The sequence below is a fragment of the Aedes aegypti genome, chromosome 2, assembly GCF_002204515.2.
Source record: "Aedes aegypti strain LVP_AGWG chromosome 2, AaegL5.0 Primary Assembly, whole genome shotgun sequence".
Lineage (NCBI taxonomy): Eukaryota > Metazoa > Arthropoda > Insecta > Diptera > Culicidae > Aedes > Aedes aegypti.
In genome coordinates, this window is record NC_035108.1 from 349,407,108 (window position 1) to 349,434,710 (window position 27,603).

The 27,603-nt window shown below is 39.0% G+C and overlaps 1 protein-coding gene across 15 annotated transcripts in view; it reads left to right on the forward strand.

Annotated features, from left to right (window-relative positions):
• The window catches only part of LOC5577563 (polypeptide N-acetylgalactosaminyltransferase 5), a 367,508-nt gene that overhangs the window by 104,281 nt on the left and 235,624 nt on the right, over positions 1-27,603 (forward strand). For 11 of the 15 annotated variants that reach the window (XM_021846257.1, XM_021846247.1, XM_021846248.1 and 8 more), the window contains one exon: positions 2,309-3,380. In XM_021846257.1, coding sequence (XP_021701949.1) covers positions 3,201-3,380 — 180 coding nt within the window. In that variant the 5' untranslated portion in view covers positions 2,309-3,200. The remainder of the gene's footprint in view (positions 1-2,308; positions 3,381-27,603) is intronic. The other 4 variants (XM_021846261.1, XM_021846262.1, XM_021846252.1 and 1 more) reach the window with 3 other exon arrangements.

The window sequence follows — 27,603 nt, forward strand, 5'->3', positions numbered from 1 at the left end:
AAAGAAAAGGCTTATATTGTCATTTTCCACAAAATTGGCCATAACTCAAAAGCGAAAAAAAATTACTCAACGGTGGAAAATTTTGTGGAAAGCTGTTTCCAGTTAATTTTTTTTATTCTTGAGAAAATTTGCTTTCATTTTCATAAAAAAAAACTTTGTTTCTACGATGCTTCGTTCTTGAGTTATGATTTTTCAAAGTAAGTAGTGTCAGAGGAAAACAAAAAAATTACAACTGAGTTTTCCGGGAAAATAAGCGACCCTGAATTTTTCTCATTTTTTTTTTATTCATATATTGATGAGCCCTGCCTGTGGAAAAAGTTTCATGAAAATCTGAGACCCTTCGGCCCACTTTGTATGGAAATAAAAAAAATATCAAGCTCTGAAAAATTACTGCAGAAATCACTTGAGGGATTTTTTGGATTGATCTTCGAAGGAATCAGTAGAGGAAATCCTAAATAATTAGTAGAGGGGCCTTTGAAGCAATATGTGAAAAATGCCACCTGAACGGTATACGCGAAGAATTTTCCCTGGATAAATTTCTGTTCGAAACTGTGGATAAATTTCTAGAGATATTATTGGAAATATTCCTGGTAGAATCCCAGGATTTAAAGAAAGGAATTACCATAGCCATTTCCATATCGATGACTGTTTTAAATAATCCCCGACCGTGACCTGGATAAATTTCTGTTCGAAACTGTGGATAAATTTCTAGAGATATTATTGGAAATATTCCTGGTAGAATCCCAGGATTTAAAGAAAGGAATCACCATAGCCATTTCCATATCGATGACTGTTTTAAATAATCCCCGACCGTGACCCATCATAACTTTAGGGTTTTGCCGGAATTTTTCGTGCGAATTATAACTGGAATTCCTCATCAATATCCATTTCCTTCGGTACTTTAATTTTGAAATTTCTGCTCTTCGTCATTTCGATTATTGCCCTTAAATCGTAGAAATATAACTACTCAGGGACGATTCAAATATGACGTCCATCGTTTTTCGGGATTTCTAGACCCCCCCCTCTCCCGTCTGTCACGCTTTTTCCAATACCTATTACACGTACTGTCACACTTCCATAGACCCTCCCCCTCCCCCAAATAATGAACGTCATTTTTGAATGACCCCTCACTGCCACACAATTCGAATAAAAATAAAAATCACCTATTCACTAGACTTGCCGAGATCATTCAAAGCATCCCGACAAGAAGAAAATAAGTAGTAAATACCTAACTAAGGTATTTCATACCAGTTAACTTCCAATACTTACAACCTGAATAAGGTTTGAATGAGCCCTGCGTAAGAGGTAAAAGACCTCAATTAATACCTTCTGCATATTCTACGAACACTAAGCTGATAATTAGATCAGGTATTGTAATACCTAAATAATACATGATGGGTTTTAATATAAAAGTGAAATTTTTCAATAGTAGTTCAATACCTCCAGCAGTCCTCAATAGCTATCGAATACCAAAATTGAGTATTTTTAATTATTTTAAACATGGTTTTCCAATACCATTAAAATATCAAAATGAGGTATTGACAATTAATTGTGGTATGATACCAAAATGAGTTGCAGCAACATAAATCGGGTTGACTAACTTGGGGGCGGAGTCAATATTGGCCAAACCGTCTGAGCGTTTGTGGGGTGCATTATGCTCCGCACATCTGCGCCCAATGATGATTGATAACGAGCACTTCGTCTAAGCTCCTACATTTCACTGCTTTAGGTTTGGGATTGTTCTTGGTCGCCGTTTACGGCGAAATAAATTAAGTGTGTATACTTTGCTAACAGGTATTACTACACACCATGCTAAAAGTATGAACTAGTCGAGGGGAACTTTTGCCCAATGTAAAAGAAGTTGAGACGTGTTGACCCAATAAAATCATAATTATGGTCATTTTGTACCGAAATGGAAAGCATGATTTCTCAATCATTTGTACGGCAGTGACCCATAAACATTTTCCACATGCCACAGTTTTACAGTACCTATTGATGCCATTCCAGGCACAATACCGCATGCTGTGCAAAACAGCAACACTCGCCTCAACTTCCGCGAGCTAGAATCGCAAACATTCGAACAACCTGCGTACACCAATCATCAAACAAATTCCCATCCATCGAAGCGAATTGAACCATTTTCATTTTTATTGGCCGCACTTCATGTGAACGACTCGGACAAACAACGACTCGAAAACAATTTCAATTTCACAGTGCCATTTACATACCTTTCCCCCATCCGATACAAACGAAACCATCACAATTTGCTAATTGTTGTTTTTCCTTACTGTTGAAATTTCATTTTCAGACCCATTCATCGACGCTAATAGGCTGAAGCAGCGGCATGTGGCGGAGAAAGCAGCACCAGCGAAAATTACCGTGAACCCGAGATTTGCGCACTTTGTGGCGAACCTACCCTTCTTCGATGACGACCGATTAATCCAAGAGCTGTGCGTGCCTTTTCCGATTAGCGTTACTTACGATTTTTGTTTTTCCGCCTGGGGAAAAATCCCAACTGTTAACAACAGGGCAGAGCGTGAAATATGCCAACGGGCTACCGGGTACAGACGTTGCATACCGTTTATTAATCGCGTGTGATATGTCGGTTCGGTTGCGCGGTGGAAGGGCGGCTCTCCACAACCTTGGTTATCTTCTGTTGTTTTAGGTTTTTGTTATAAGTCAGTTGTGGATTGTGTTGTTTCTTGGAAAAGTTGCCGTTGGTCGAAGCGTAAATAATTTATAGTTGCAAAACAGCGACGGCGACACTGTTTAAGCAAAATTCCGTTCCTGTTTAGGATAGAGTGTCTGTCTGTCCGTCAGTCTGTAACGCGTATGTGTGAATGTGTATGTAACGACAGACGGTGCTGACGAAGAGAGTGGTGTAGCGGTGCGATGTGTTAATGAAATTCAATTCCTATTTATCGTCGGTGGCCGGAAGCGTTCCGGTGTGCTGCAGCAGTTAACAACACGCGGTAGTAATTCGTCCGCACCACCAGCAGAAAGTGCACGCGGCGCCGGGCGATAACAGTAGTGAGTAAGTGAGTGAGTGCATTATTCTGCCGGGTGGAAGTGAATGTGAAGAATTTCAACCATCCCCCGGAGATATCCCGGCGCGCAAAATATCCAAACGCCTCCGGTAGTAGAGTGTTTATAACTCTATCATCGAAAATCCAATCCATTGGTCCCTAGTAGTGTGTAAAATGACCACCATCAACTACTCCAGAATGTTCCGGGGCAAGATTCGTACCAACACATGCCGGATTGTGCTGCTCACGTCGTTGGTGTGGTTGCTGATCGATGTTGTTCTGATAATGAACTACGCTGACTGTCTCGGTGGTTCCACGTGGCTCTGCAAGCGGGCGGGCGAGTACGATGTAGAGGTAAGTCGATAGCGGTTATTGCCGTATACTTTTCATCAACATCTTCATCGTCGTCATCTGTTGCATCACGGTGTGTCTGGCACCGTTATCTACGAAAAATAAATTTAATCAATTCGGCACCTATCATTCGAAAGATATAGTATTCGAGCATCTTCCTCGTAAATTTTAAAATATTTCGATGAGTTTTGTAAACCAACCAAGTAACCTTCAGGTTTGCATTAAGTATTCAAGCAACTTTTATGTGAATTTGAATTCATTTCGTCATAAGAATCAGGAGTTGCATTGTTTGGTACATTCAATATTATACTACTTCTTGGAATTGACGTCCTCATTGGTACAGAGCCTGCTTCTCAGCTTAGTGTTCAATGAGCACTTCCACAGTTAATAACTAAAAGCTTTCTTTGCCAAAGTTGCCATTTTCTCATTCGTATATCGTGTGGCAGGTACGATGATACTCTATGCCCTGAGAAGTCAAGGAAATTTCCATTACGAAAAGATCCTGAATCAAACGGGAATCGATTCCAGACACCTTCAGCATGGCTTTGCTTTGTAGTCGCGACCTCTAACCACTCGGCTAAGGATGGCCCCTCAATATAATATATATAGAGTTTAATTTGGAGCCATTGTTATATAAATGAACACTATATACAAATTACATTCGACAGTCATAAGATATAGAGTTTCAGCACCTTCTTAAACAGTTTGAGAACATTTGGTCGGCGTTAAGTCAGAGTGGACCAAGATACATTTTTCATAATTTTGGCAAAAATGGACTTAAAGCCTAACACTTTGTAATTGTAAAACTCATTAAAATTTCGCTTCAATATTTCTATACAACGTTGTCTAAATTTTAAACAAAATAATGCAAACCTGTAATAGAATGATTTTTTATGAAATTTGTACACTTGATCCACTCTGACTGAACTAAAGATCACCGTTCAGTGTGAACCAGTGAACCAAATCACTATGACTGAAATTGTTCAGTAGGAAAATAACAAACTTGGTGCTTGTCTCTAAGATAAAAAGATTATCAACAGCCTTTGACATTAGTATCGTGAATTCTTCAATCCCGAAAGTCAGTGGAATTACGATAGCTTGAAAATTAAAGTTTAGCATTGAAGACCAGACATATTCAAATATGCGTTCAGTCAGAGTGAACCAAGTGAAAATCTTGAGTACCGGCTAAAATATACTGGTTCATTAGGCGGGTTCCATGACAATCTATACAGACACCATAGAATTGCCATGCTCCGTTTTTAGCATATTCCATTTTTGGCAGCAAAATGTTTTGCTAACATTTTTGTATACCATCAAAGTATGTATTTCTTTTTGTAAATATCATTGTGTCATTTTATTTTGGTCATTTGAAAAGCAGGCCAGCTTCACGTTTACCGCATTCCACAGCCAAACTTTCGTCTATATTCCTCCGAATCGCGCCAACTTCTAGGGCTTATTTAATTCGAGATGGTCGTTTTTCGCAACATTTCATAAAGTCAATAATCTCTATGAGTATCTCAACTAGAATTCCAACATCTTTTCTCAGACATTCACGCTGTGTGACTAGCCCATTTGAGTCTGCCGGTATACTTAATAAAAATAATTTGTAACAGAAAAACTCTATGGCGCACACAGAGTTTCAATCATAGATTTTGTCTAATGGATTCTTGAGGATATTGAGGAATTCTTTCCATCGGACATTGTATAATTATTTATGAAAGATTCAGTGCGAAATCTGGAGATTCCTAACAAACTCGTAAAATTTTTAAGGCGTCCTGAGAATTTCTAGCGGAATACTGTGATTTCTTGTTGTATTTTGAGTATTTTTGGCAAAATGTTGAGAATTCTGAATAGGTTTCGAGCAGAATTAGGCGATTGCTTGCGGTTGTCTGAGAAGTCCTTATGAGCGTTTGAGAATTTCCAATGAGATTTGAGAATTTTAAAAAATATCGCAGCGGAATCTTAATTCCAAGCGATATCCTCAAAATTCTGAGCAAGCTCTTAAGCAGATATCAATTCATATCTGATTCTGTGGATTCCTACCAAGCTACTTCAAGGTCCTAGCGGATTAATGTGGATTTTAAACGGACACCGGACACTTGGGGTTTCTCGAAGCGTTCCTGCGAATTTCGGTTAAATTCATATGTTGATTTATAACATACCAGTCCGCTAAATTATCTTTTTGGCCTTGAAATAGCACTTACGGCTTATGTAGGGTATGTCTGCTGTATAATAGCACTATATTAGCACGCAGGATACATTAAATGGCTATTTGGTTACTTGGGAAGCTCAACTTCTAAAACTCAATTTAAACTCAATTCAAATTGAAGTGATAATTGAAGATATTTATGTATTTGGTGAAATTACGGGCCACAGCTATGGTTCTCGAAGTGCTCATGTGGTTTGCGGGCTGCATGTTGAGCACTACTGTTTATACATTTTGTTTTTATTTCTAGAGAAATTCTAGAAGATTCTAGAGAATTCTTGAAAAAAATGGGTTCCGATTTTGATAACTGAAAATTTTGACGTTATTGCCAAAAACGGAATCTATATCACTATATTTGCTAGGAAAATGTGTTTTCGTGTTCCCAACTGCATTCTTGAACAATTTCGGTCAAATAATCTGTACATTTGCTAAAGATTGAAATTCAAAGGTTGAGTGGAAGAGACTTTTTGAATAATTTCTTACTTTTGTCATTTTCAAACGCATAGGGTCGATGTACCAATAGCCGCATAGCTAAGAACAAATATTCGAATAAAATCGAAAAATAAAGCCAGTGGCATTATTTTTACATCATCTGAAAGCTTTTTATCTTGGCTTTATGGAAAAATTATAAAACATACGAAAAGTCATGTTTTTGTATTTATTATCGCTTGTGCCACTATAGGAACACATGTGCCTATAGTAGGACTAATCCTTATTTCTGTTCCTATAGTAGCACTAGCCTCATGGAGTAGGCAAAACACAAATCAAAAACGTACTATTACAAAACTTTTACATTTTTCCTTTGAAGTGTAGATCAAAAGCTTTCGATTGATGTAAAAAAGTTCTTAATTTATCAACTATTTTGTTTAATAAAAAAATAGTTTCTCTTAGTAGTGCTACTATAGGAACAATAGGTTAACTATAGGTGCAAGGAAGCTAAAATTTTAAGCAAAACTATTTATTTTGATAATTTTTTGAACAAAATCGAGCTGTGTGTCAATGGTACTTAGATAAATAACTACTGACTTCATGTCAAAAAATATGTTGCTACGATTACTAGCGAAACGGCCGTAAAAAGAGACTAGTGCGAATATAGGGGATTGTCCACTAAGGGAACACCGACCCTACGTCGTTTTATCCTGATTTATACGTTAAACTATTCGAATAAACACTCTGCCAACTGAGTGCTTCTACAGATAAGTTGGTGTATGTGCTCATGTCAATCCGTTTTCTTCTTATAGTTCAAATTCGACTATGCGAATATGGCGTTCCTTGCTGAAATGCAAGATAGAATCATTAACAATTCATGTTTATGTATTCCTTATGAATTTGTCTGGATATCTGCAAATTTACGGCAATGTTATTGCTTTATTAACATAAATGTTGACGCTCAAGACTAATTCAACACTCTTTACAGCAAAATATTCTACCACTTCTAAACAAATTTGTTTTTAAATTCTTAATGCTTAAAAAGTGAGTTTGTTAAAGCCAGGGCTGCACAGTGATTTATTTCATCGATTTCACGATCAAAATAGAATAACTTCAAAACTGTTGGTTCTAGATGTTTGGTGTCTTCGATAAAGTTTCTTGATATTAAAAGGCGCTTCTTTTGGTATTAGGGGTAAGATGATCAATCCACCTAAAAGTGAGATAAAAAAAAATATTTTTTCAAAAAATTAAGTTAGAGATTTCATGTCTTCGGCACAGTTGTAGAGCATGTAATTACAAACAACTTTGCCCAAGACGCAAAATTTCTATATATTCGCGATAATGAGATATGGAGCATTTTGTCTTTGACACCCCTTAAAACTCGTTTTTTGCACATAACTTTTTAATAGAATTTTTCACATTTTTCAAACCTTCTACAAAGTTGTTTGGATCGATAAAATACACATTTTTGCTGAACACGCAAACCTTCTATCTCTTATCGTTAAAAAGCCATAAACGAATTCATGTTAAATTTTAGTCCACTTTCACCTTAAAAATCTCCATTCTACGCAAAATGACGCAGCTAGTTCCATGGCAACTTCAAGACCTGACTTTCTACTTTTGCATACAAGTAATAACTTTTGGAAACAAAAGGTTTTTGCAGTGTTTTTCACAGATTATATATCGTTAATTTAAAATTTTAAGTTTTAAACCCTTCCTGTTAATTACAAATTTCTTGTTAAGATACATCGGAGCAAGTAAGAATACTGTACAATTAAGACCTTGAGGTACAACTTCAGTGAAATTAAATTGTCAGGTATATTTCACAAGCTTTATAAAGCTATGTTAATATATTTAATACAAACATTCTTTGGTTTCAATACAATGTATAACATGTACCAGTTCTCACTGTTGCGCCATTTTCAAAACGCAAGGAAAATTGGAGCATTATGCGTTTCTTTGCAATACCACTTTAATTATTTTTTAAGTGAGACTTTTAGCCATAGTGAACTAGTTGTGTAAGTTTGCGGGTCAGAAATTTAGGTGTATGTTGTTATCAATTTAGTTTTAGATTCTCGAAAGTGAATTCTACTACCAAGATTCAAGAAATGAAATTAGGAAATTTTGAATGAAATGTTTGCAGGAAAGGCCCTAGTCTATGTTAAGTCCACAGCTTCAAAGCGAAGTCATGCTTAGGTCTGGGTTCGATTTCCCGTCGATCCATGATTTTTTTTATGTTTTAGAAATAGAGTATCACCGTTCATGTCACATGTAGGGGTGAATCGATTCAAGTAAATGTGAATAAATACTCGATACTTTTAATTCAATGCCAATTCAAATAGGTATTGAATGAAATTACTTCAATCGAATGAGTACTTTCTCATGTACGTTTTTGGAAAGGCTGGCGCAGCATTTGAGAGATCTTGTTTTATTCACGAACATTTATCAAGAATTCTGATTTAACAGTATTTTTATTTATTAATAAATTTTTTTTTCTATCTTTATTAACGAGATTTTTAGCCCTGGGCTAGTTCATCTCGGGACCAACGGCTTTACTTCCCTTCCGAAGGAAGTCGTCACTGAAATTTTTAGTGACTATCACGGGGATGGGATTCGATCCCAGGTCCTCGGCGTGAGAGGCGTGTGTTCTAACCACTACACCAGGTCCGTCCCCTTATTAATAAATCTTCAATCTTCAACGCGATTCTTTAAAAATAGCTATCGTAATCGTTTTAGTTCTATGTTTCTTTTAAAATAAAAACTTCTCATGTGATTTAAGAAGGTATCGATACATTCCTTAGGTATAAATATGACTTTGCCGGCGATGTTGATGACTTCAGGTAAATAGCAGAGATTGCGGTGGAAGCTAGCCATTCAACACTATGAAAGCACCAAAAATAGTTTGACCTATCGAAAGGCCGGCTCCAAAGGCACGTTTCCCACCAATTGTTATATTTGTGCCATTGAGGAAATCGTGCATATTCTGTAAATCGGGTGAGATCAGACGAATTGAATGAGGTGACAAAGTTCGGCTTGCAGCCATTTGAGATCAGCCTCGCTATCTGTCAGATGTTTTGTAGGTATCGATACTTTTCTATGATACTTTTTTCACATAAAAGTATCGATGCCTTGAAGATAATATATTATCCCTAATACAAAAGCAAACAATAATAACTTTAGCATAGAACGCTCTTAGTTAAGAAATGTGGCAAGTGTTCTAAGAACAAGCTGAGAAACAAGCTTTGTAATAGTTTGTAACGAAGTCATTCCAAAAAGAAGAACAGTAAACATTCACTAAATTCCACGAAAGTGTTCTTATTGCCCCGATATCTTTTCACCAGTCTTGTTTTCAAACCAATTATCGATCTTGTTTTTCTGACAATTCATATCTTGCATTTACATAATTGCAATGATTGATTTCTTTCCTTCGATTTTCTGTTCGGATTAGTACATTTAAGTTTAATCGATTTTCGTAAAATTTTACAATGCAGTCTGATGAAAGACGATGAACAGTGATGGAAAGTGGCGAACATGTCAGCTAAACCAGACCAAGAAAAAAAAACAAATACTTGAAACTAACAGACTGCAAAGAATTGGCATTTCATAACCTAAAAATAAGAAATCGTCAAATGTTTCCAATATGCCCTTAATTCCCCTGTACAGCCATATTTTCATCTAAATTGTAAGGCACTCTTTGATATTTTTATTTCATTGAAGTTGTGTCTCAAGGTGTTAATACTGGATTACTTACTCCGATAGACCTTAACAAGAAAATTGTAGTTAACAGGGAGAATTTAAAGCTAAAAATGTTAAACGAACGATTGACACTCCCGTGCAAAAGTCTGGGTTCACTCCCTAAAAAAACATACAAATGTGTTTTGTCCATATCTCTGTGATTACACGTCTATGGTGCATTTGTAAGGCAATGAGTTTTTCTCAATACATAGGTGTATTATCAAAAACATTTTCTCAATTTTGTATACCAAATTCATACTTAAAGTTGTGACATTTATTTAAAAAAAAACTCACTGAAAAAACATGGCTGATTTCCTCAGCATTCAATTGACCAAAATTCTAAGAAAAATGGCCATTTTTCAGTGTGAGTAGGTAAAAATTTAGTATAAAAAATTCATAAACTGTTTTCGGGAAAATACTTATGAAGTAAGAATAACTCATTGGCTTTCAAATTCGCCATAGAGAGATTCAATTGGACGTGCAATCACAGAGATGGACAAAAAACTTGTTCATGTTTTTTAGGAGTTGAACCAAAACTTTTGCACGGGAGTGTATCATCTGTGAAAAACACTGCAAAAAACCTTTTGTTTCCAAAGGTTATTACCTGTATGCAAAAGTAGAAAGTTAAATCTTGAAGTTGCCATGGAACTAGCTGCGTCATTTTGCGTAGAATGGAGATTTTTAAGGTGAAACTGAACCTAAATTTAACATGAATATGTTTATAACTTTTTAACGCTAAGAGATAGAAGGTTTGCGTGTTCAGCAAAAATGTGTATTTTATCGATCCAAACAACTTTGTAGAAAATTTGAAAAATGTGAAAAATTCTATTAAAAAGTTATGTACAAAAAACAAGTTTTAAGGGGTGTCGAAGACAAAATGCTCCATATCTCATTATCGCGAATATATAGAAATTTTGTGTCTTCGGCAAAGTTGTTTGTAATTACATACTCTACAACTGTGCCGAAGACTTGAAAATTCTAACTCAATTTTTTGAAAAAATATTTTTTTTTATCTCACTTTTAGGTGAATTGATCATCTTACCCCTAATATCAAAAGAAGCGCCTTTTAATATCAGGAAACTTCATCGAAGACACCAAACATCTAGAACCAATAGTTTTGAAGTTATTCTATTTTGATCGTGAAATCGATGAAATAAATCACTGTGGGCTGGTAGCAAGTCACTTTTTAGTGACTTGGTCACTTTTTTCGACCTGGTCACTAAAAATCCACTATGTGCAACAAAATGTCACTGAAGCCACTTTTTTAGAAATTTGGTCACTAAAGTCATTATTTTCGTGATCTGTTGGTTATAAAATAAATAGCTGGGTCAGCTTTTCAAAAACAAACTGCAAGAAATAGAAATTAGTTTAATTATAAAGACAAAAAGTATGATTTGGATATCAAAGCGCCAAGGAAGACAGGTATTCTTGGCCAACTTTCAGGAAAAAAATTCCATGGCCATTTCCGATGGAAAATGTAAAAAATATAGGTATAGATGGAATCTCAACCTGCCTTCAGAAAGAACCTCATCAAAACTCCTCCGGAATATAATCCAGAGACGCTCAGGAATAACAACCAACAAATCCAAAAGTTTGTCAGAAACTCGTCCAGGACTTCAAAAGCGAATACTATTTTGCTAGACATAATTTCAGAAATTACATTAAGAATTCCAACAAATAAGCTATACATCAATCAATGGAGAAGGCTCGCCCTTGATACTGTTAGTTCCACGACTTTAGTCAACTATTTTTTGTATATACGCTTCGAAAATGAATGCTTGAACATTGCTGAACAATTTCAATTAATCAATAGTGATATGAAATCCACATGTTCATGAATTCAAGCAACTAATATGTATATAATGAATAGAAATTTTATATAAATTTACGATTTCTGCTTTCTAATCTAAGTATGCCAAAATTAGTCATTTTCAAAGTCGTAGAACAGATAAAACGTGAGGTTACGAGTCGTCTCTGAGTGATTTGATGGTATTCTATAATTAATTTATTGAATAAATGCAGATATTTTGTGTGCGCATGGAATAATTTTGTATATACTTACCTATAATTTGTTTTAACCCGAGTTCGTCAAAGATCAATTGAGTTATGGAGTTACTATTTATGTGGAAGAAAGGATTTAATGTTACAGAAATTCTGCCACAAAATTTGGGTTGAGTTTCTAGTTTTTGCTTGTTTTTGGGTACCGCCAGAGATTTTTTTTAGAATATTCTGAAACTCATTCACGATTTTTTGTTTAAGAAATTCACCGCAATATTGTGTACAATCGATTTTTTACCCTCGGTTTAATCCTCAGATTTGTTAAAAATGCTTGAAGTGATTTGTTTTGTTCGTCTACTTCAAAATCTTTAATGAATGTGCCAGTGACAATGAGTTCTCATGAACAGGAATTTTGCTAAAAACTCTATCAAGAGTTTGTTTTCGGAATTCACGTATTTGAGTTGTACGAGATTCTTCCGAGTGAAATTAAAAATTTTGAATAGTAACCTATACCAAGTTAATATTTGTCTCATAAACAAATGAGAAGTGAAATCTCCGATACGCCATCTTTTGACCATTTATAGCAATCGAGTCCTGGACAGATAACTGTTAGGAAATATTACAAATCACTGCATTTCTCTAGATTGTAATTTGATGAATACCCGCATAGAAGGTTTTTTTCAAATTTCTGGAGGTGGTTCTCAATGAAATCTTTGTGAAATATCTTCGAATAATAACTAGATTTTAAATTGGATTTTAGCAAGATCCATTACAAAACTTCCTTATCGAACACTTGGAAAGATGTTTGGTAGACTACAGTCAAGTTCTGAAATTAATGGATCCAGATGATCTTGATATAATTCTCGTATATTATGTGAGTTTTGTGTGGTTTACCAAGAATATTTATTGATTTATCAAGAAATCTTTGAATAGCTCCAATATACTTTCATTTCGTTAACATACATTTTTAGGAGTCCGCGACATGTTTGTAGAACTCCAAAGAAGGTCGCAGTTTCTAAAAGGTTGAGATCCACTGTTGTAAAGGATCAAAAATTTAGAGTGATAGCAATTCAAAAATTTTCATAGAGGCATAACATTGAATTATGCCAAGGAATAAACGCTATGGCAACGTGTTTGAGAAAATTAATAATAATGATGTATCAAAGTTGTATTAGACGTAAGGAAGATAAAGCGTCAAAGCAGTTTATTAACGAGATTTTTAGCCCCGGGGTAGTTCATGTCGGGACCAACGGCTTTACTTCCCTTCGTCACTATAACCTTTACGTTGATGTGATTATCTCTGGGATGGGATTAGATCCCAGGTCTTTGGCGTGAGAGGCGTGAGTTCTAACCACTACACCAGGTCCGTCTCCGATGCCGAAATTGGTTCTCCTAATCTCTTTTAAAGTTCATTTACTGAGTTCTCATTAAAAGCGACGTTTAATAACAGCGCACAAACTCAAATTGGAGGAGTATGAATTAAACTCAAAATTCACAACACCAATCCAAAACGATTCGAGAGTGCAACAAAATGCGAGCAAAAAGAAATCTTGAGTAACTCGCCCGAACGAAACAGGCCTCGCGGAGTTGCAATGGCACTCATTATTGATGGAATTTTACTCTGTTGTGTTTTGTGCTGCAGCTTCCTCGCTCATTTTTCGTTGCCTCTCTGCTTAGCATTTTTTCGCTCGCTCGCGAAGAGGCAAAGGCAGCACGCTGCTCTAGAGTTTGTCACCGAACTCTTATGATGTTGAGGATTATTATCAAGCCTGAAGATAGCACGCTGCTCTAGAAAATGTCACCGAACTCTGATGTTAAGGAGTATTGTCAAGCCTGGTGTTGTATATGAACTCTGCTTTTGTCTCAAGGGATTCGATTCAATGGAATTAAATCACTGTAAATATTAAATATTCTCTGATATTTTGTAAAGTCTCGTATAAAATTCATTCTGATAAATAAAACAATCTACTATGGAGAAGGACTTGTTTTATTTATTTAAGATAAAATCTCTGAACCAGCAATTTAAATCGTAAATAGCTTCAAAATAGATCTAACACCAAATTACTGCTTCTCTGTTTGGTAAATAAACCTCAAAATAACTGAGATGTTGCTCAAATACTATTCCTTTCGAATGCTAAGTTGCAATGCTTCTTCTTCTTCTTCTTCTTCTTCTTGGCATCAACGTCCTCACTGGGACAGAGCCTGCTTCTCAGCTTAGTGTTCTTATGAGCACTTCCACAGTTATTAACTGAGAGCTTTCTTTGCCAAAGTTGCCATTTTCGCATTGGTATATCGTGTGGCAGGAACGATTATACTCTATGCCCAGAGAAGTCAAGGAAATTACCATTACGAAAAGATCCTAGACCGACCGGGAACCGAAACCAGACACCTTCAGCATGGCTTCGCTTTGTAGCCGCGGACTCTAACCACACGGCTAAGGAAAGCCCCAGTGGCAACGCTATACACATTAAAAATTTTATGGCATATAAATGAGTTCTAAAATAAATTTCAGGATGGTAAATCAATGTAACTCCTGATTTTCTCGATAAAATTGTTTTATAATCACACGAAAGATGCTTGAATATCATATCTGTGGAAAGCTTAATGCAAACCTGATGATAAATGGGTTTGTTTTCAAATTTATGGAAAAATGATGATGTTATTTTGAATGGTGAGTGTCGAATTTTGGACATTTTTTTTTCAATTTTAACCGTCTTAGACACACCGTGCCAAGATACACGGCAGAGTGGATTGAGGTATGGGGGATGTTGCTGCATGCGTGGAGAAGGTTATCCTCCACGTTTGGGATTTGACACGTAATCCGGGGCCAGATGCAACAGCGTGTGTTCGTCGAAGAGCGATTGCATGTTGTGTTGTGGTGACCGCATATGAGCAGAGCAGTGTAACGGAACCTGTTCGGTGAAGCTGTTATTTTTTTTTGTAAACGACAGATGACGATGATTGGAAGATTGATAACTGTTATGAGAAATTGTATCAGAGGATTGAATTGGAACCATGTTGCTGCTTGTCGTTGATTGGATTAAGTGCATTGAGTATCAATGCGATTCGCCCTAGCTAGCTCATGCACGCGTTTTTATTGCCTTGCTTCATACAATCGTAAAGCAGAAGGAAATATTGATTGTTGAAATATCTTCCCTTAATAAATTCTATTACCTATGATAAAACAGCTGCGAGAGGCCTTCATTAGCCGAGTGGTTAGAGACCGCGGCTACAAAGCAAAGCCATGCTGAAGGTGTCTGGGTTTAGTTCCCGGTCGATCCAGGATCTTTTCGTAATGGAAATTTCTCTGGCTCTGCCACATGATATACGAATGCAAAAATAGTAACTTTGGCAAATAACTGCGCAAGTGATCATAAGAACACTAAGCTGAAAAGCAGGTTCTGTTCAGTAGGGACGTTATATCAAGAAGAAGATGATGAAGAAGGAACAACTGCAAAAGTGCTTATAGAGAAAAAATAGAAGAAACCCAAAGAAATTCTTTGAATAAGCTCTGGAGGTATTACTGTATGAATTTCTGGAGTCCCTCTGGTAATAAGTAACCTTAGTTGTCGAATAACAGTAAATTTAGGTAATAAATAGGAAAAGTGTACCAGTTAGTGGTTCCAATATGTAGCCAATATGTAAAATTTCGATAACTTCGACATTTTAATCTTTTAATCATTATTCGATCGCATCTTAGTTCTAAGTATTGTAAACTATCAGCATCATAGTCCCCAATTACCCACAAGATAAATCCACAGATTCAAAACATTGGACTATATGCCCTCAAGAAAGCAAATACTTTTTCCGATCCATCGATCAACGCTGCAGCCCTTCTGCCTACTGGTCTTTAGCGCTTAGAAACCCCAGGGATTCATTGTTGGAAACAGCAACTTTCTCTCCATGCTGTTGTTCCAGTCCGAAAACTAGGCTCACTCGAACAGCTTCCTCCGGAAAAAGCCAACATTTTCGGAGGACCTATCCGTACCAGAGCATATCAATTTTTTGTATCACATTCACCATTGCGCCTCTCCATTGTGTTTTCTAATGGAGCGTGTGCTATGACATTTGTCCTGCCGGAGGGCATCTCTGGTGTACGTGGCCAAAAATTCAAACATCGAATTCATGGTTCACGTTCCGTTGCTGGACCGGCGACCGACCGAACGAACGTTTGTGTGACCCAGATTGTATCAGTTTACATAGGTTCTCCATCCGTGCTATTGGACAGGGGCTGTGAACCGAAAATTTCATATGCAGTTGCGGTGACCAGCCAAAGATCTTCGAGTGCACCAGATATTTAGATACGTACAGTGTCAGACAATATATTTGTAACTTTTTCGATTTCCCATACAAAATGATCAAGGAGGCTAGATCTAAACGCCTAAAGTGATTTGTAGACTAATTCAAATGAATTTTCATTCATTCATGGTTTTTAAATTAATTAACTCATTACGCACGAACTTTTGTATGCTAGACGAGTGCTTTACCAATTAAGATACTTAGCCATTTAGTGACGAAATAACTCAGAAGATTACAAGTTTCGAATTAAAATCTTAAGTGGCTCGGTAGCTTAGTTGGTAAAGCACTCATCTAGAATACAAGAGTCATCGGTTCAAATCCCACCTAAGAACGTGGATTTTTTCATGATTTAACGCATAATTTATCCATTTATAAAACGCGTAATGGTTTGATTAACTTTGATTTTCAAGTAATATCTAAAGAATTGTATTAATTGCATTCAAATTGATTCATAAATAACTCAGATCTAACACTACTGTCAAAAATCGAAAAAATCAAAATGTATTGTCCAACACTGCAGATGTTTGCCCCGAAAGGTACCGTTCTCTGGGGAGCAGCCGAGAACACGTTTTGACTCTTTACGCTTTATCAGCAATTCTGAGTGCAATTTTTCAGCTATGACTCACATGTTGCCCACTGGGGGGAGGGGGTTTAGCTCTAGCAAAATGCGAGAGGTTTGTACAAACAAACTCGTTTTTACGGAAACTCAACTCGAAGTCGGTTCGGGTCGGTGGTTGTCCACCACCTGAGGAGGCACGATGACGACGTTATGAAAAATATGCTGTTTTAACATTTACATCAGATCGGTGACATTTAAAAGGGCATGAAGGTGCGGCGAAGAAGCGTTGTCGCACGATGGGACCATTTTAAGGAAAAGACGGTCAAAACTTCTAAGGGGTCTTAGATGGCATTATATCGCGTCGCAGCCTTCAGAGAATATATTCAGAATGCTGTTCTACATCTCAGTAACAATTAAATTTGAAATTAAGGCATAAGACACTCGAGCAAAAGAGATGTTTTTTTTTACAAAAACTTTAGTATTGTTAGTGAAGTGGATGCAGACATTTCATATATTTGTTACATTTGGCTTGAATGCCATCAATGTAATTTTAAAAGTTAATTTTAATCTAGCATGAGCCTTAGATACTTAACATCATCTGACCAATTTATTGGAACCCCTCTCAACGTGACAACATGTTTACTTGAATGTTTCAAATAAAGAGTTTTTGGTTTATGTGGGAATATCACAAAATGAGTTTTGGAAGCATTATGAAAAATCTTCCATTTCTGCAAGTATGAAGAAATAATATCCAATCTTTTTTGCACTCCACTACAGACGTCACGCAGGCTTCGTCCTTTGGCTGAGAGGCATGTGTCATCCGCAAACAAATATTTTGAACTTACCTGAGGTAACTCAGATAAATCAGACGTTAAAATATTGTATAATATTGGTCACAAAATGCTGCCTTGAGAAACACCAGCTCTAACAGGAAGTCTTCCAGACCTGGAGTTCTGATCATTAACCTGAAGTGTACGATTTGACAGATAACTTTGAATTATTCTAACAATGTATGTTGGAAAATTAAAGTTTTTCAATTTTACAATCAAGCCTGTTATGCATGACACTGTCGAATGCTGTTTCTATGTCTAGAAGAGCAAGACCAGTAAAATAGCCTTCCAATGTTGATGAGTAGTCAAAATGTCCACGTCGGAATCCTAACTGTTCATTGGCAAACACTGAATTTTCATTGATGTGGACCATCATTCTGTTCAAAATAACCTTTTCAAAATTATTACTGATGGAAGAAAGCAAGCTGAGTGGACGGTAGCTGGAAACTTTTGCAGAATTTTTATCCGGCGGCTAAAATGGTACAACTCTCGCATTTCTTCCATTTGTCAGGAAAATATGCCAACTGAAAACATTTGTTAAATATATCAACTAAAAATGATAAGCTACTTTCTGGAAGTTTCTTGATGAGGATGTAGAAAATTCCGTCATCGCCAGGAGCTTTCATATTTTTGAATTTTTAATAATAGTTCTCACTTCTTCCAAATCATTCTCCCAGATATTTTCGAAAACATTCTCTTGACTGAGCATATTTTCGAAATCCTGAGTAACTTGATTTTCTATTGGACTAGTAAGTCTTAAAATAAAATTACGCGCTTTCAAACTGCATAGCAAGTTTTCGAGCTTTTTCGCAATTAGTTAGTAGTAATTTGTTTTCCTCTTTCAATGACGGTATTGGCTTCTGAGGTTTTTTCAAAATTTTAGATAATTTCCAAAAGGGCTTAGAGCCAGGGTCCAATTGAGAAATCTTATTTTCAAAATTTCGGTTTCTTGATTGTGTAAAACGTTTTTTGATTTCTTTCCGCAAATCCTGTCATATAATTTTCATAGCAGGATCGCGAGTGCGTTGAAATTGCCTTCTTCTCACGTTTTTAAGGCGGATCAAGAGTTTAAGATCATCGTCTATAATCACGGATTCAAATTTCACTACACATTTCGGAATTGCAATGCCCCTGGCTTCAACACTGGAATTTGTTGAAGTTTCAAGAGCATTGTCAATATCAAGTTTAGTTTGTAAAGAAATGTTAACATCAAGATTAGAGTCAATATACGTTTCATATGTATTCCAGTCGGCTCGAAAATAATTGAAAATGGAGCTAATAGGATTGAGAACCGCTTCATGGGATATTTGAAATGTAACAAGGACATGATCAGAATCAAAATCAGTATGAGTAATTAATTTGCTACAAAGATGACTACAGTCGATTAAGACCAAATCAATTGTAGAAGGGTTCCTAGAAGGGGAAAAAATGTAGGGCTATCAGGGTATTAAATTGAGAAATATCCTGTAGAGCACTCATCAAATAAAATTCTGGCGTTGGAATTACTTGTGAATTATTTCATGACCGATGTTTAGCATCAAAGTCACCAATGACAAAAAAATGACTTTTACCTTTTATTTACCAAACTGTGTTTCAACTGAAACACCTAAAGTTTCAAAAACTTTAGTTTCAAATGACGAAAAAGGCTGATGTTTTATACGCCTATGAACGATGATTGCAACTCCCCCACATGCTCCATCAAGTCGATCATTACGATAAACAAAAAAGTTAGGATCTCTTTTGAGCTCGGATCCAGGTTTCAAATAGGTTTCAGTAATAACTGCTATATGTACGTTATTTGATGTAAGAAAATTAAACAGCTCGTCCTTTTTATCATTCAAATATATAAATTATATAAAAATTTTATTTATGATTACCCCCGCAATTCGAGCATATAAACTTGGTGGTATCTTCCATCACTTGACAGGCGTCCTTGGCGTGAGAAGAACCTCCGCAAATCATGCATTTAGTATTCAAGCGGCAATATTTAGTACCATGACCCCACTTTTGGCACTGATGGCACTGAGTGTAGGTCTGGGAATTTCCCCCAGGTTTCTGGAAATGTTCCCATGTCACACGGACATCGAACATAAGTCTTGCTCTTTCTAAATCTTCATTATTACTCAGATCACTTTTGTTAAAGTGAACTAAATAACATTCTTGGAAAAGCCCTTTCCGAAGAATGTATTTTTCATAATGCTTGCTTTACATAACACTAAAATAATTTGTAACAAAGGTGGAGAAGATCATTCTGAAGCATTCCCTGAATATCGTTTTGATCACATTTTTTCTAAGATGGTCCCATTGTGCGCCGTGTGCTCGTTTTTCTGATTGGCCTTCGCTTCAGTTGGAATTTTGCTAAGACGAACAGATTTGGATTTGTGTTTTGTGCGACATTTTGCATGGGCTGTTTCGGCGGTGGTTTTGTGGTATTTGAAATGTGATTTCACGGTTGGAGATGTTATACAACATTTCTGTTTCGCTGATATGACGACTTTTTGTTAATTTGTAAAACTATGTCGTGCCGGTATACGGGCGATTCAAGTTACTCGGATGGTTTACTATGAAATGGCGTACGGTGTTTTTGAACGTTTCATTAAATATAAACTATCTTTATTTGTTGAAGAGTATTGTAGGCCCTCCTAGATATATAATGATGAAACTTTTTGTCCCATAACATTGAATATCCAAAATATGTTTTAGCATTGAATTTCAATGTAGCAAACAAACCATAGATCTACTTCCCGATCCAATTACTGTTTTGCATGTTTTCCTCCGTCAACAATACGAAAACATGCGGCAGAATCCAAAATCTAAACTCAAATTGCTACCGACGACGGCACACTGTCTATCGCCGTCGCGTTATGTACCGATGGGACTTGTTTTCCAAGTTTGTGCATATTTAAATTCGAATCCGAAACAGCGTCAACGTCAGGCAGGCATGGCGAACAACGACACGACGTCGGCTAATTCGAAATTAATGTACACAGTTATTTCTTGTTTTCGGTTTATCACCGGCTCCACGTGCTCCGACAAAGTCTTTACTACCACATACATACTATGTTTTCTTCTCAACATTGGTTCTAAATGATGTTTTTAAAGACTTTCTTCTGAATGACTTGTGAATGGGTTCGATAAGACCTTCTGTATATGGATTTAGTGAATATATGGATTATCTTGAACCAGCCAAAATTATGACACATTTTTTTTAGAAAGAACGTGCGAACACTTGGTTCATCTGTTACAATTCTGTTGTAATCCTCTGGTCGGGTTTGCTTCTGCAAATTTTGGTCTGGTTTTCAAATTTAAAACTTGCTTGACTGCATATTTTTCACAACACAACACTTTTCTACCACAAACGTAATCAGGCAATGAGTTCTTTTAAGTTTTGTATTTGAATGTATCATCTCCATCATAGAATGGCAACTATCTTTTGCTAATTCCATAAGTCAATTCCTAAAAGAACAATACACAATGTAATCCCAAAAATATCTTCTCATAATATATTTAACAAAGCAAGTACATTGAACATTCCAGATTCATGGCAGTACAGTAATCCGATTAATGAATATATCAATTTTCTAGTCTCTGCGGCATCATAAGTTCTGGGCAGCACATGTATCGCCCATTCTCGTTGCTGCTGATATAGGTCCGTTGATCCGATTAGTGAAAATTCGCAACAACTTCGAGCAAGTCCCAAGCATGCTCGTGCTGCCACCAGTAGTGATTAATAATTATTCGCCGAAGCTTGTGGTGTGAGACACCCTCATGGCAGTAAATTTCACAGTAGCCGCCCACAACAGTACGAATGTAGCTCACATTCATCGTGATAACTCCAAATGATGTACGGTTAGAAGCAACCAAGACCATTCAGCAACTGTAAAATTCCGCACACATCGCATCAAAAATGATTGCAGCAATTTCGTCGCAGAAACTTTGTACGAAATGTTATTAAACCTCACTCACCATTTGCAGGCGATAGCCGGAGCAACGCATCTCTACCTGAGTGGCGGTACAGAAACCCGATTCGAAATGCATAACAAAAATATAACTTAATTCTGTCATCGATTGCAATTCATACCAGAGCTTGTTACATTTTGATATTTGACTTTTGTGTTGTCCATCATATGAAACCTAAAACATAATCTGTAGTTTTTTTTTTTTTTTTTTGAAAATTCATGTAGTATAAAAATATAACAACATTTGTAATTGGATATTTGAATATCAAATTTATAACAAATTTTGTTATGTGTTGCTTATACATTATCAGTTAGTTTGTCTAATTTAATTATGATTAAGATGATAAATTATCAAAATCATCATAATACTAATCGAATATAATTTATTTTTTCTACTAATCTTTGAATCTACTAAAGCTTTGAAACATATATCTCAGTCATAAACTCCCAATCGGAAAGGTAGCAATCAAAATTCTCCGTTTGTCAAAATTAGTGTAAATGTGAGTCTCCCGCCTGACTCGTGTCGTCGTGACCAAACTGCACGGCAGCATCCGTCGGGGGACCGAAGCTGCAACTGCAATCCGACGACGACAAATTAAATGTGACAGCTGAATGGCAAGCATTTTGCACTAAATGTAGTACAGGCAGCATCGTTACTTCCAGAGCAGTTGAAGTACCGCATGCGCCAATAAGAAAAAGGAAGGCTTAGGCCATAAGTCTGCGATTCTAGAGTCCGAAAGTGTGCTCAATGTAACAACTAAATCATGATCGATTCCAAACCACTAATTGCCAATGAATTTTATAAGACTATTGAAGAAAATATCGCTGAGATTTGCCATTTTGATTGACATATCTTGTACATGTTTTGCAACAGGACCTGTGGGGTTAGGGAAACACCAACTCTCGAAAGCAAACTCGAATTCTCGTGGAAGGTTAGCTTCAAGCTAGAATATTGTAGTTTTATTTAATTAATCAATTTAAAGAAATGTAATTGTGTAGCACTTACAAATTTGGTGACCGTCTAGTCAAACCCAGCAAGTTTGGGCCGCGAATTCCCTCAATTACAATTAACTGGTCACCTATATAACGACGCAATTCAACTGGGATTCTTGGGAAACAAATAATAACAACTTACGATCTACTTCGATGAATTTGACGAATTCAATGATGGATCTACTTTTGGGATAGGCTTAAGAAATAGGATATTCAATTTATGCACGAAAGCTCAATCTAGAATAGAATTTCAAAATTAGGATAACAAATTTCACTATCGTGAGTTTACGAACTGTTTAGGTGACAATGCAATTCATTACTTTGTTGAACATCATGACTTTCTATCTTAATAACTGTCTGACAGAGCGTCAGTTATGTCATTCTTCTCCTCTTTGCTCGCTGTCATTGGCAAGTGTTGTGCTGCGACGGCCTAATCGAGGGGTCTTGTCGGCACATACCCCCGCCCGTAAACCTTGGTGTAGACCTGGAATATCCAGAACACTGGAGAGAGGTTTACGATCCTCCACGACATCGAGAACAGCTAGTTTTACAGCTGCTCTTCGGAAGACCCCTGTCGACGTTCGCACAGAAGCCTGCCGTACTCTACCATCTCTCCCAGGATAAACCTCTTCTATACGGCCTCGAATCCACTGGTTCTTGGATTTGCCGTCAACCACTAAGACCAGGTCTCCTACTGCAATATCCTTGACGTCCTGGAACCATTTACATCTACGTGTAATCACCGGCAGATATTCCTTCAGCCATCGGTTCCAGAAGTCGCTGGTGATGTATCTGGCTAGCTTCCAGCTGCTACGAAGGGTTGAACGAGTGTCCATGGTCTCCGTGGGCATGAATTTCAAGCCGGACGAATTGCCCAACAAAAAATGATTGGGCGTCAAAGCTTCTTGATCCGCAGACTCTAGCGGGACGTATGTTAGAGGCCTTGCGTTGATCATTGCTTCCGCCTCGAGAAGAATCGTTTCTAACGTTTCGTCGTCCGGTCTACGTGGTCCATCCATTATTGCTCCGATTGCCACCTTGACTGAGCGCACAAGTCTCTCCCATGCCCCACCCATGTGCGGCGTAGATGGTGGGATAAACTTCCAGGCTGTCTGCGGTGTTGTGAACTTTTCAGCCATGGCCCTCTTTGTTGCTTCGGTAAGTGTTTCCAATTCGTTACTTGTTCCTTGGAAACATGTGGCGTTATCCGTCCAGAATTCCCTCGGCAAACCGCGGCGAGAGACGAAACGTTGAACGGCCATGATACACGACTCCGTGCTCAAACTATGCACCAGTTCTAGGTGGATAGCTCTAGTGGTCAGGCAGGTAAAGAGTGCCACCCACCGCTTGACGTTACTTCGTGCTACCTTAACGAGCACTGGGCCAAAATAGTCCAACCCAGTGAAAGTGAATGGTTGATTAAATGCTGCCAGACGCATTTCAGGTAGAGGAGCCATCGCGGGTGGTTTCGGGGCTGCCTTTGCGATGCGACAAACTACGCAGTTTTTTGTGGCTTTATCCACCAATCTCCTCAGTGCCGGAATGTCAAAACGTTGGCGGATTTCGTTAACGACGGTCTCACGGTTTGCGTGCCGGAACCGGCGGTGGAACCAGTCTACAATCAGAGTGGTGATCGCATGCTGCTTTGGAAGAATTACAGGATACTTCGCTTCCATCGCTACGTATGGTGCAGCGCCAATTCGACCACGACTCCGCAGAGTTCCTCTCTCGTCAATGAAAGGCCATTTAGCGTAGATACCGCTGGATTTCTCCACCACTGGGTGACGACGATCCGGCGGGCCTTGGGATTTTTTTAGAACGGCGATTTCATCCGGGTAAGTTCCAGCCTGGGCTAGCTTCCACAGCATTTCTTCAGCTCGTTGTAGTTCGTTGCTGTCTAGAACGCCAAGCTGCAAAGTGATTCCGTGCTTCTTTCGGCGAACATTATCGAGGAAACGTAGCACGTATGCTGATGAACGGAGGAGCCTCGTCCAACTGCTGAACCGATCGAAGTCCACAATGGGATCAAAATGAACGAAGTTGAAGTATGCAGGTCGTAACTCTTCGTTCGTTGAAGTGGTCGATCGTTGTTGAGGCCAGGTCTCTTCCGGTTCGTGGATGAAGCTCGGCCCGTGGTACCAAGGGTTTTCCATGGTTAACTGTGGATTTGTTCCCCACTTGGTAGCCAGATCGGCGACGTTAAACTTCGTCGGCACCCACCTCCACTCCTGTTGCTCTGTGGAAGCAAGAATTTCGCCGACGCGGACGGCGACAAACTTATGGAAACGTCTGTGGTCATTGGAGCGAATCCACGCAAGCACTGTACCCGAATCGCTCCAGCAGAAGCGACGGCTGATCGGGAACTCGTGCTGACTTTGAATAGTGTCTAGCAAACGAACACCGAGTACGGCCGCTTGCAACTCAAGTCTTGGGATCGAGAGTGTTTTCAACGGAGCAACTTTGGTCTTGGCGCCGACGAACGCCACCTGCGTGTCACTGTTTGTCTCAAGGCGAAAGTATATTACGCAAGCGTATGCTGACTCGCTGGCGTCGACAAAAAGATGAAGTTGAAGACCGTCCAACCTTGTGGGAAAAGGCGAACGGAAATAGCACCGGGGAATGCGAAGTCGACTCAACTGATTGAAAAGTTTTGACCACTGCTGCCACCGCTCATTGATATCTTCCGGTATCTTTTGATCCCACTCCGTACCTTTAGCCCAAATGTCTTGTAGCAGGATCTTACCATGTACGAGGAAAAAGGCGATAAACCCGAGAGGGTCGAACAGACTCATCACAATCCTGGCGATCTCTCGCTTAGTGGGGATATGACCTTCGACGAGTATGGGCTGCAGATCTTCTCTCATTCCAAATGTGTACACGAACACATCTTCGGATGGAATCCACTGCATGCCAAGCACCGACTCCAGCTTTTCTCCTCGCTCTAGGTCCAGGTTTTTCGGTTCTTCTTCACATGCTGACCCGATTCCCTTAAGAACAGGTGTTTCGTTAGATAAGAAATGACGCAGTGTGAATCCAGCTTTGGAGTGAACCAACTTGACCTCGTTGACGACCTCGATCGCCTCCTGGACTGTCATAAAGCTGTCAAGGTAATCGTCCACATAGTGTTTGTTCTGGATAGCCGCTGCTGCTCGAGGGTATTTGTTGGAGAACTCCTCTGCGTTCAAGTTCTTGATGTACTGTGCGGAGGCTGGGGAACAGGTCGAGCCAAATGTGGCGACGTCCATCACATACACCCGGGGTATATCGCACGGGTTGTCGCGGAACAGAAACCGTTGTGATTGGCTGTCCGGTGCGCGGATCTTTATCTGATGGAACATCTCCATAATATCTCCGCACACCGCGACAGGAAAATGACGAAACTGACGAAGTACTTGAGGAAGTGGGGAAAGCAAGTCCGGCCCCTTGAGCATCTTGGAATTGAAGGAAACGTTGTTCACTTTAGCCGCTGCATCCCAGATTAGTCGCACCTTCCCGGGTTTTCTGGGATTCGTAACAACGCCCAGCGGGAGGTACCACACTTGATCAGCCGGAACTGAGGTCAGTTCAGCCAGGCTCGCTTTGTGGGCGTATCCTTTATGTTCGTATTCTACGATCTGTTCTCGCACTCTTCGCTGCAACTCTGGATCCTTCTGCAGCTTCCGTTCTAGAGCTTCCAGCCGACGAACAGCCATGGGGTAGCTATCGGGAAAGTTTGGTTTGTCTGTTTTCCAAAGCAGCCCGGTTTCGTACCCACATCCAGAGGGCACACGATTCGTTGTGTCCCTCAGCGGCTGTCTGGCACGCTTATCTTCCTCCGACTCTGTGGTCTGAAGTGGATGCGAAATATCTGCGGTCTCTAGGGTGAAGTAGTCACGAAGCTGCTCGTTCAATTCCCGATCCGAATCTGATACATCTCCGACGTGAAAGCTAACGATTGCAGTTTGAGGCGACTGCCAGGGTACGCAACCGTAGATGCTCCACCCTAGTCTACATTTCGCCCCGATTGGATCCTTTGGTCCCCCTTCTCGCAGCTTTAGCGGAACGCACAATCTAAGATTGTCCAGCCCTATCAACAACTTAGGTTGGACTAGTTCGTAGTCCTCTAGGGGGAGACCACGAAGATGAGGAAACCGATTGGCCAGTTCACCGTATTTGAGAGATTGTGAAGGTAAGACAAGTCGGCTTACGGTACGAGCATCGACTAATCTGTACCGGTGGTCGTTGCCCTTGCCTGCAATTTCAATTTGGACACGGTGGGATTTCGACTCTTTCCGTTTTACGTTTCCGGTCCATTGGAGTGTTAGTGGCTCTAGCTGACCTCTTGCTCCGAGCTGCTTAGCGACTGATTCCTCCAACAGAGTGTAAGAGGAGCCTTCGTCGATGAAGGCAAATATTGTTTGCGATGTACTGCCACTGAAGAGAACGACGGGGACAATGCGAAAGAGCGGCCATTTCAAGTCTTCCGACAGCACGTGACTCGCTGACATTCCTACGTTTCCAGGGGAGGAAGAGGTGGTGTGTAGGAGAGTGTTATGCTTTTGCCTACATCCTTCGACACCACATCCATTCCAGGAACGGCATGGCCATTTGCCGTGACTGTTGAGGCACGTCCGACACAAACCCTTAAGCTGTACCAGTTTCCAGCGTTCATCCAGAGTAGCGCCCTTGAACTGATGGCATTCCGCCACTCGATGTCCACTCCGACCGCAGGCTGCACACGGCTTGCTAATCTTCAAGGAGGTGAGAGGATTCGGCCCACCGTTTGTTGCGGAAGTTGTCCACGAGGATGACCCTTCATTGGTCGAAAGAGGCAGTCGTTCACCAGAATGTGCGTAGATGTTACCGGACTCCCTGGATTTCTGTTTGTCGTTTCTCACTGTTGTGCTTTCACCAGGAAGGTCAAAAGACACCTCACTCGCCGCCGTTACCAGCCCGGCCATGTAGTCCCCGAAGGTTTCGAGGGTCGCCGGAAGGTTTTTGTTTTTATAGATTGCCCAGTCAATCCGCATTGAACCAGGGAGTTTTTCTACAAGTTCTTGCATCAATGCCGGATTCGAAAGATGATTTTGCTGGTTTGCCGCTTTTAGATGATCGACCAGATTTTGGACCGACAGACCGAATTGTATTAGTGTCTCTAAGCGATCGTGTCGAGGAGCTGGAACCTGGCGTATTTTCGCCATCAGTGACCGAATGAGAAGTTCTGGTCTACCATACAGTG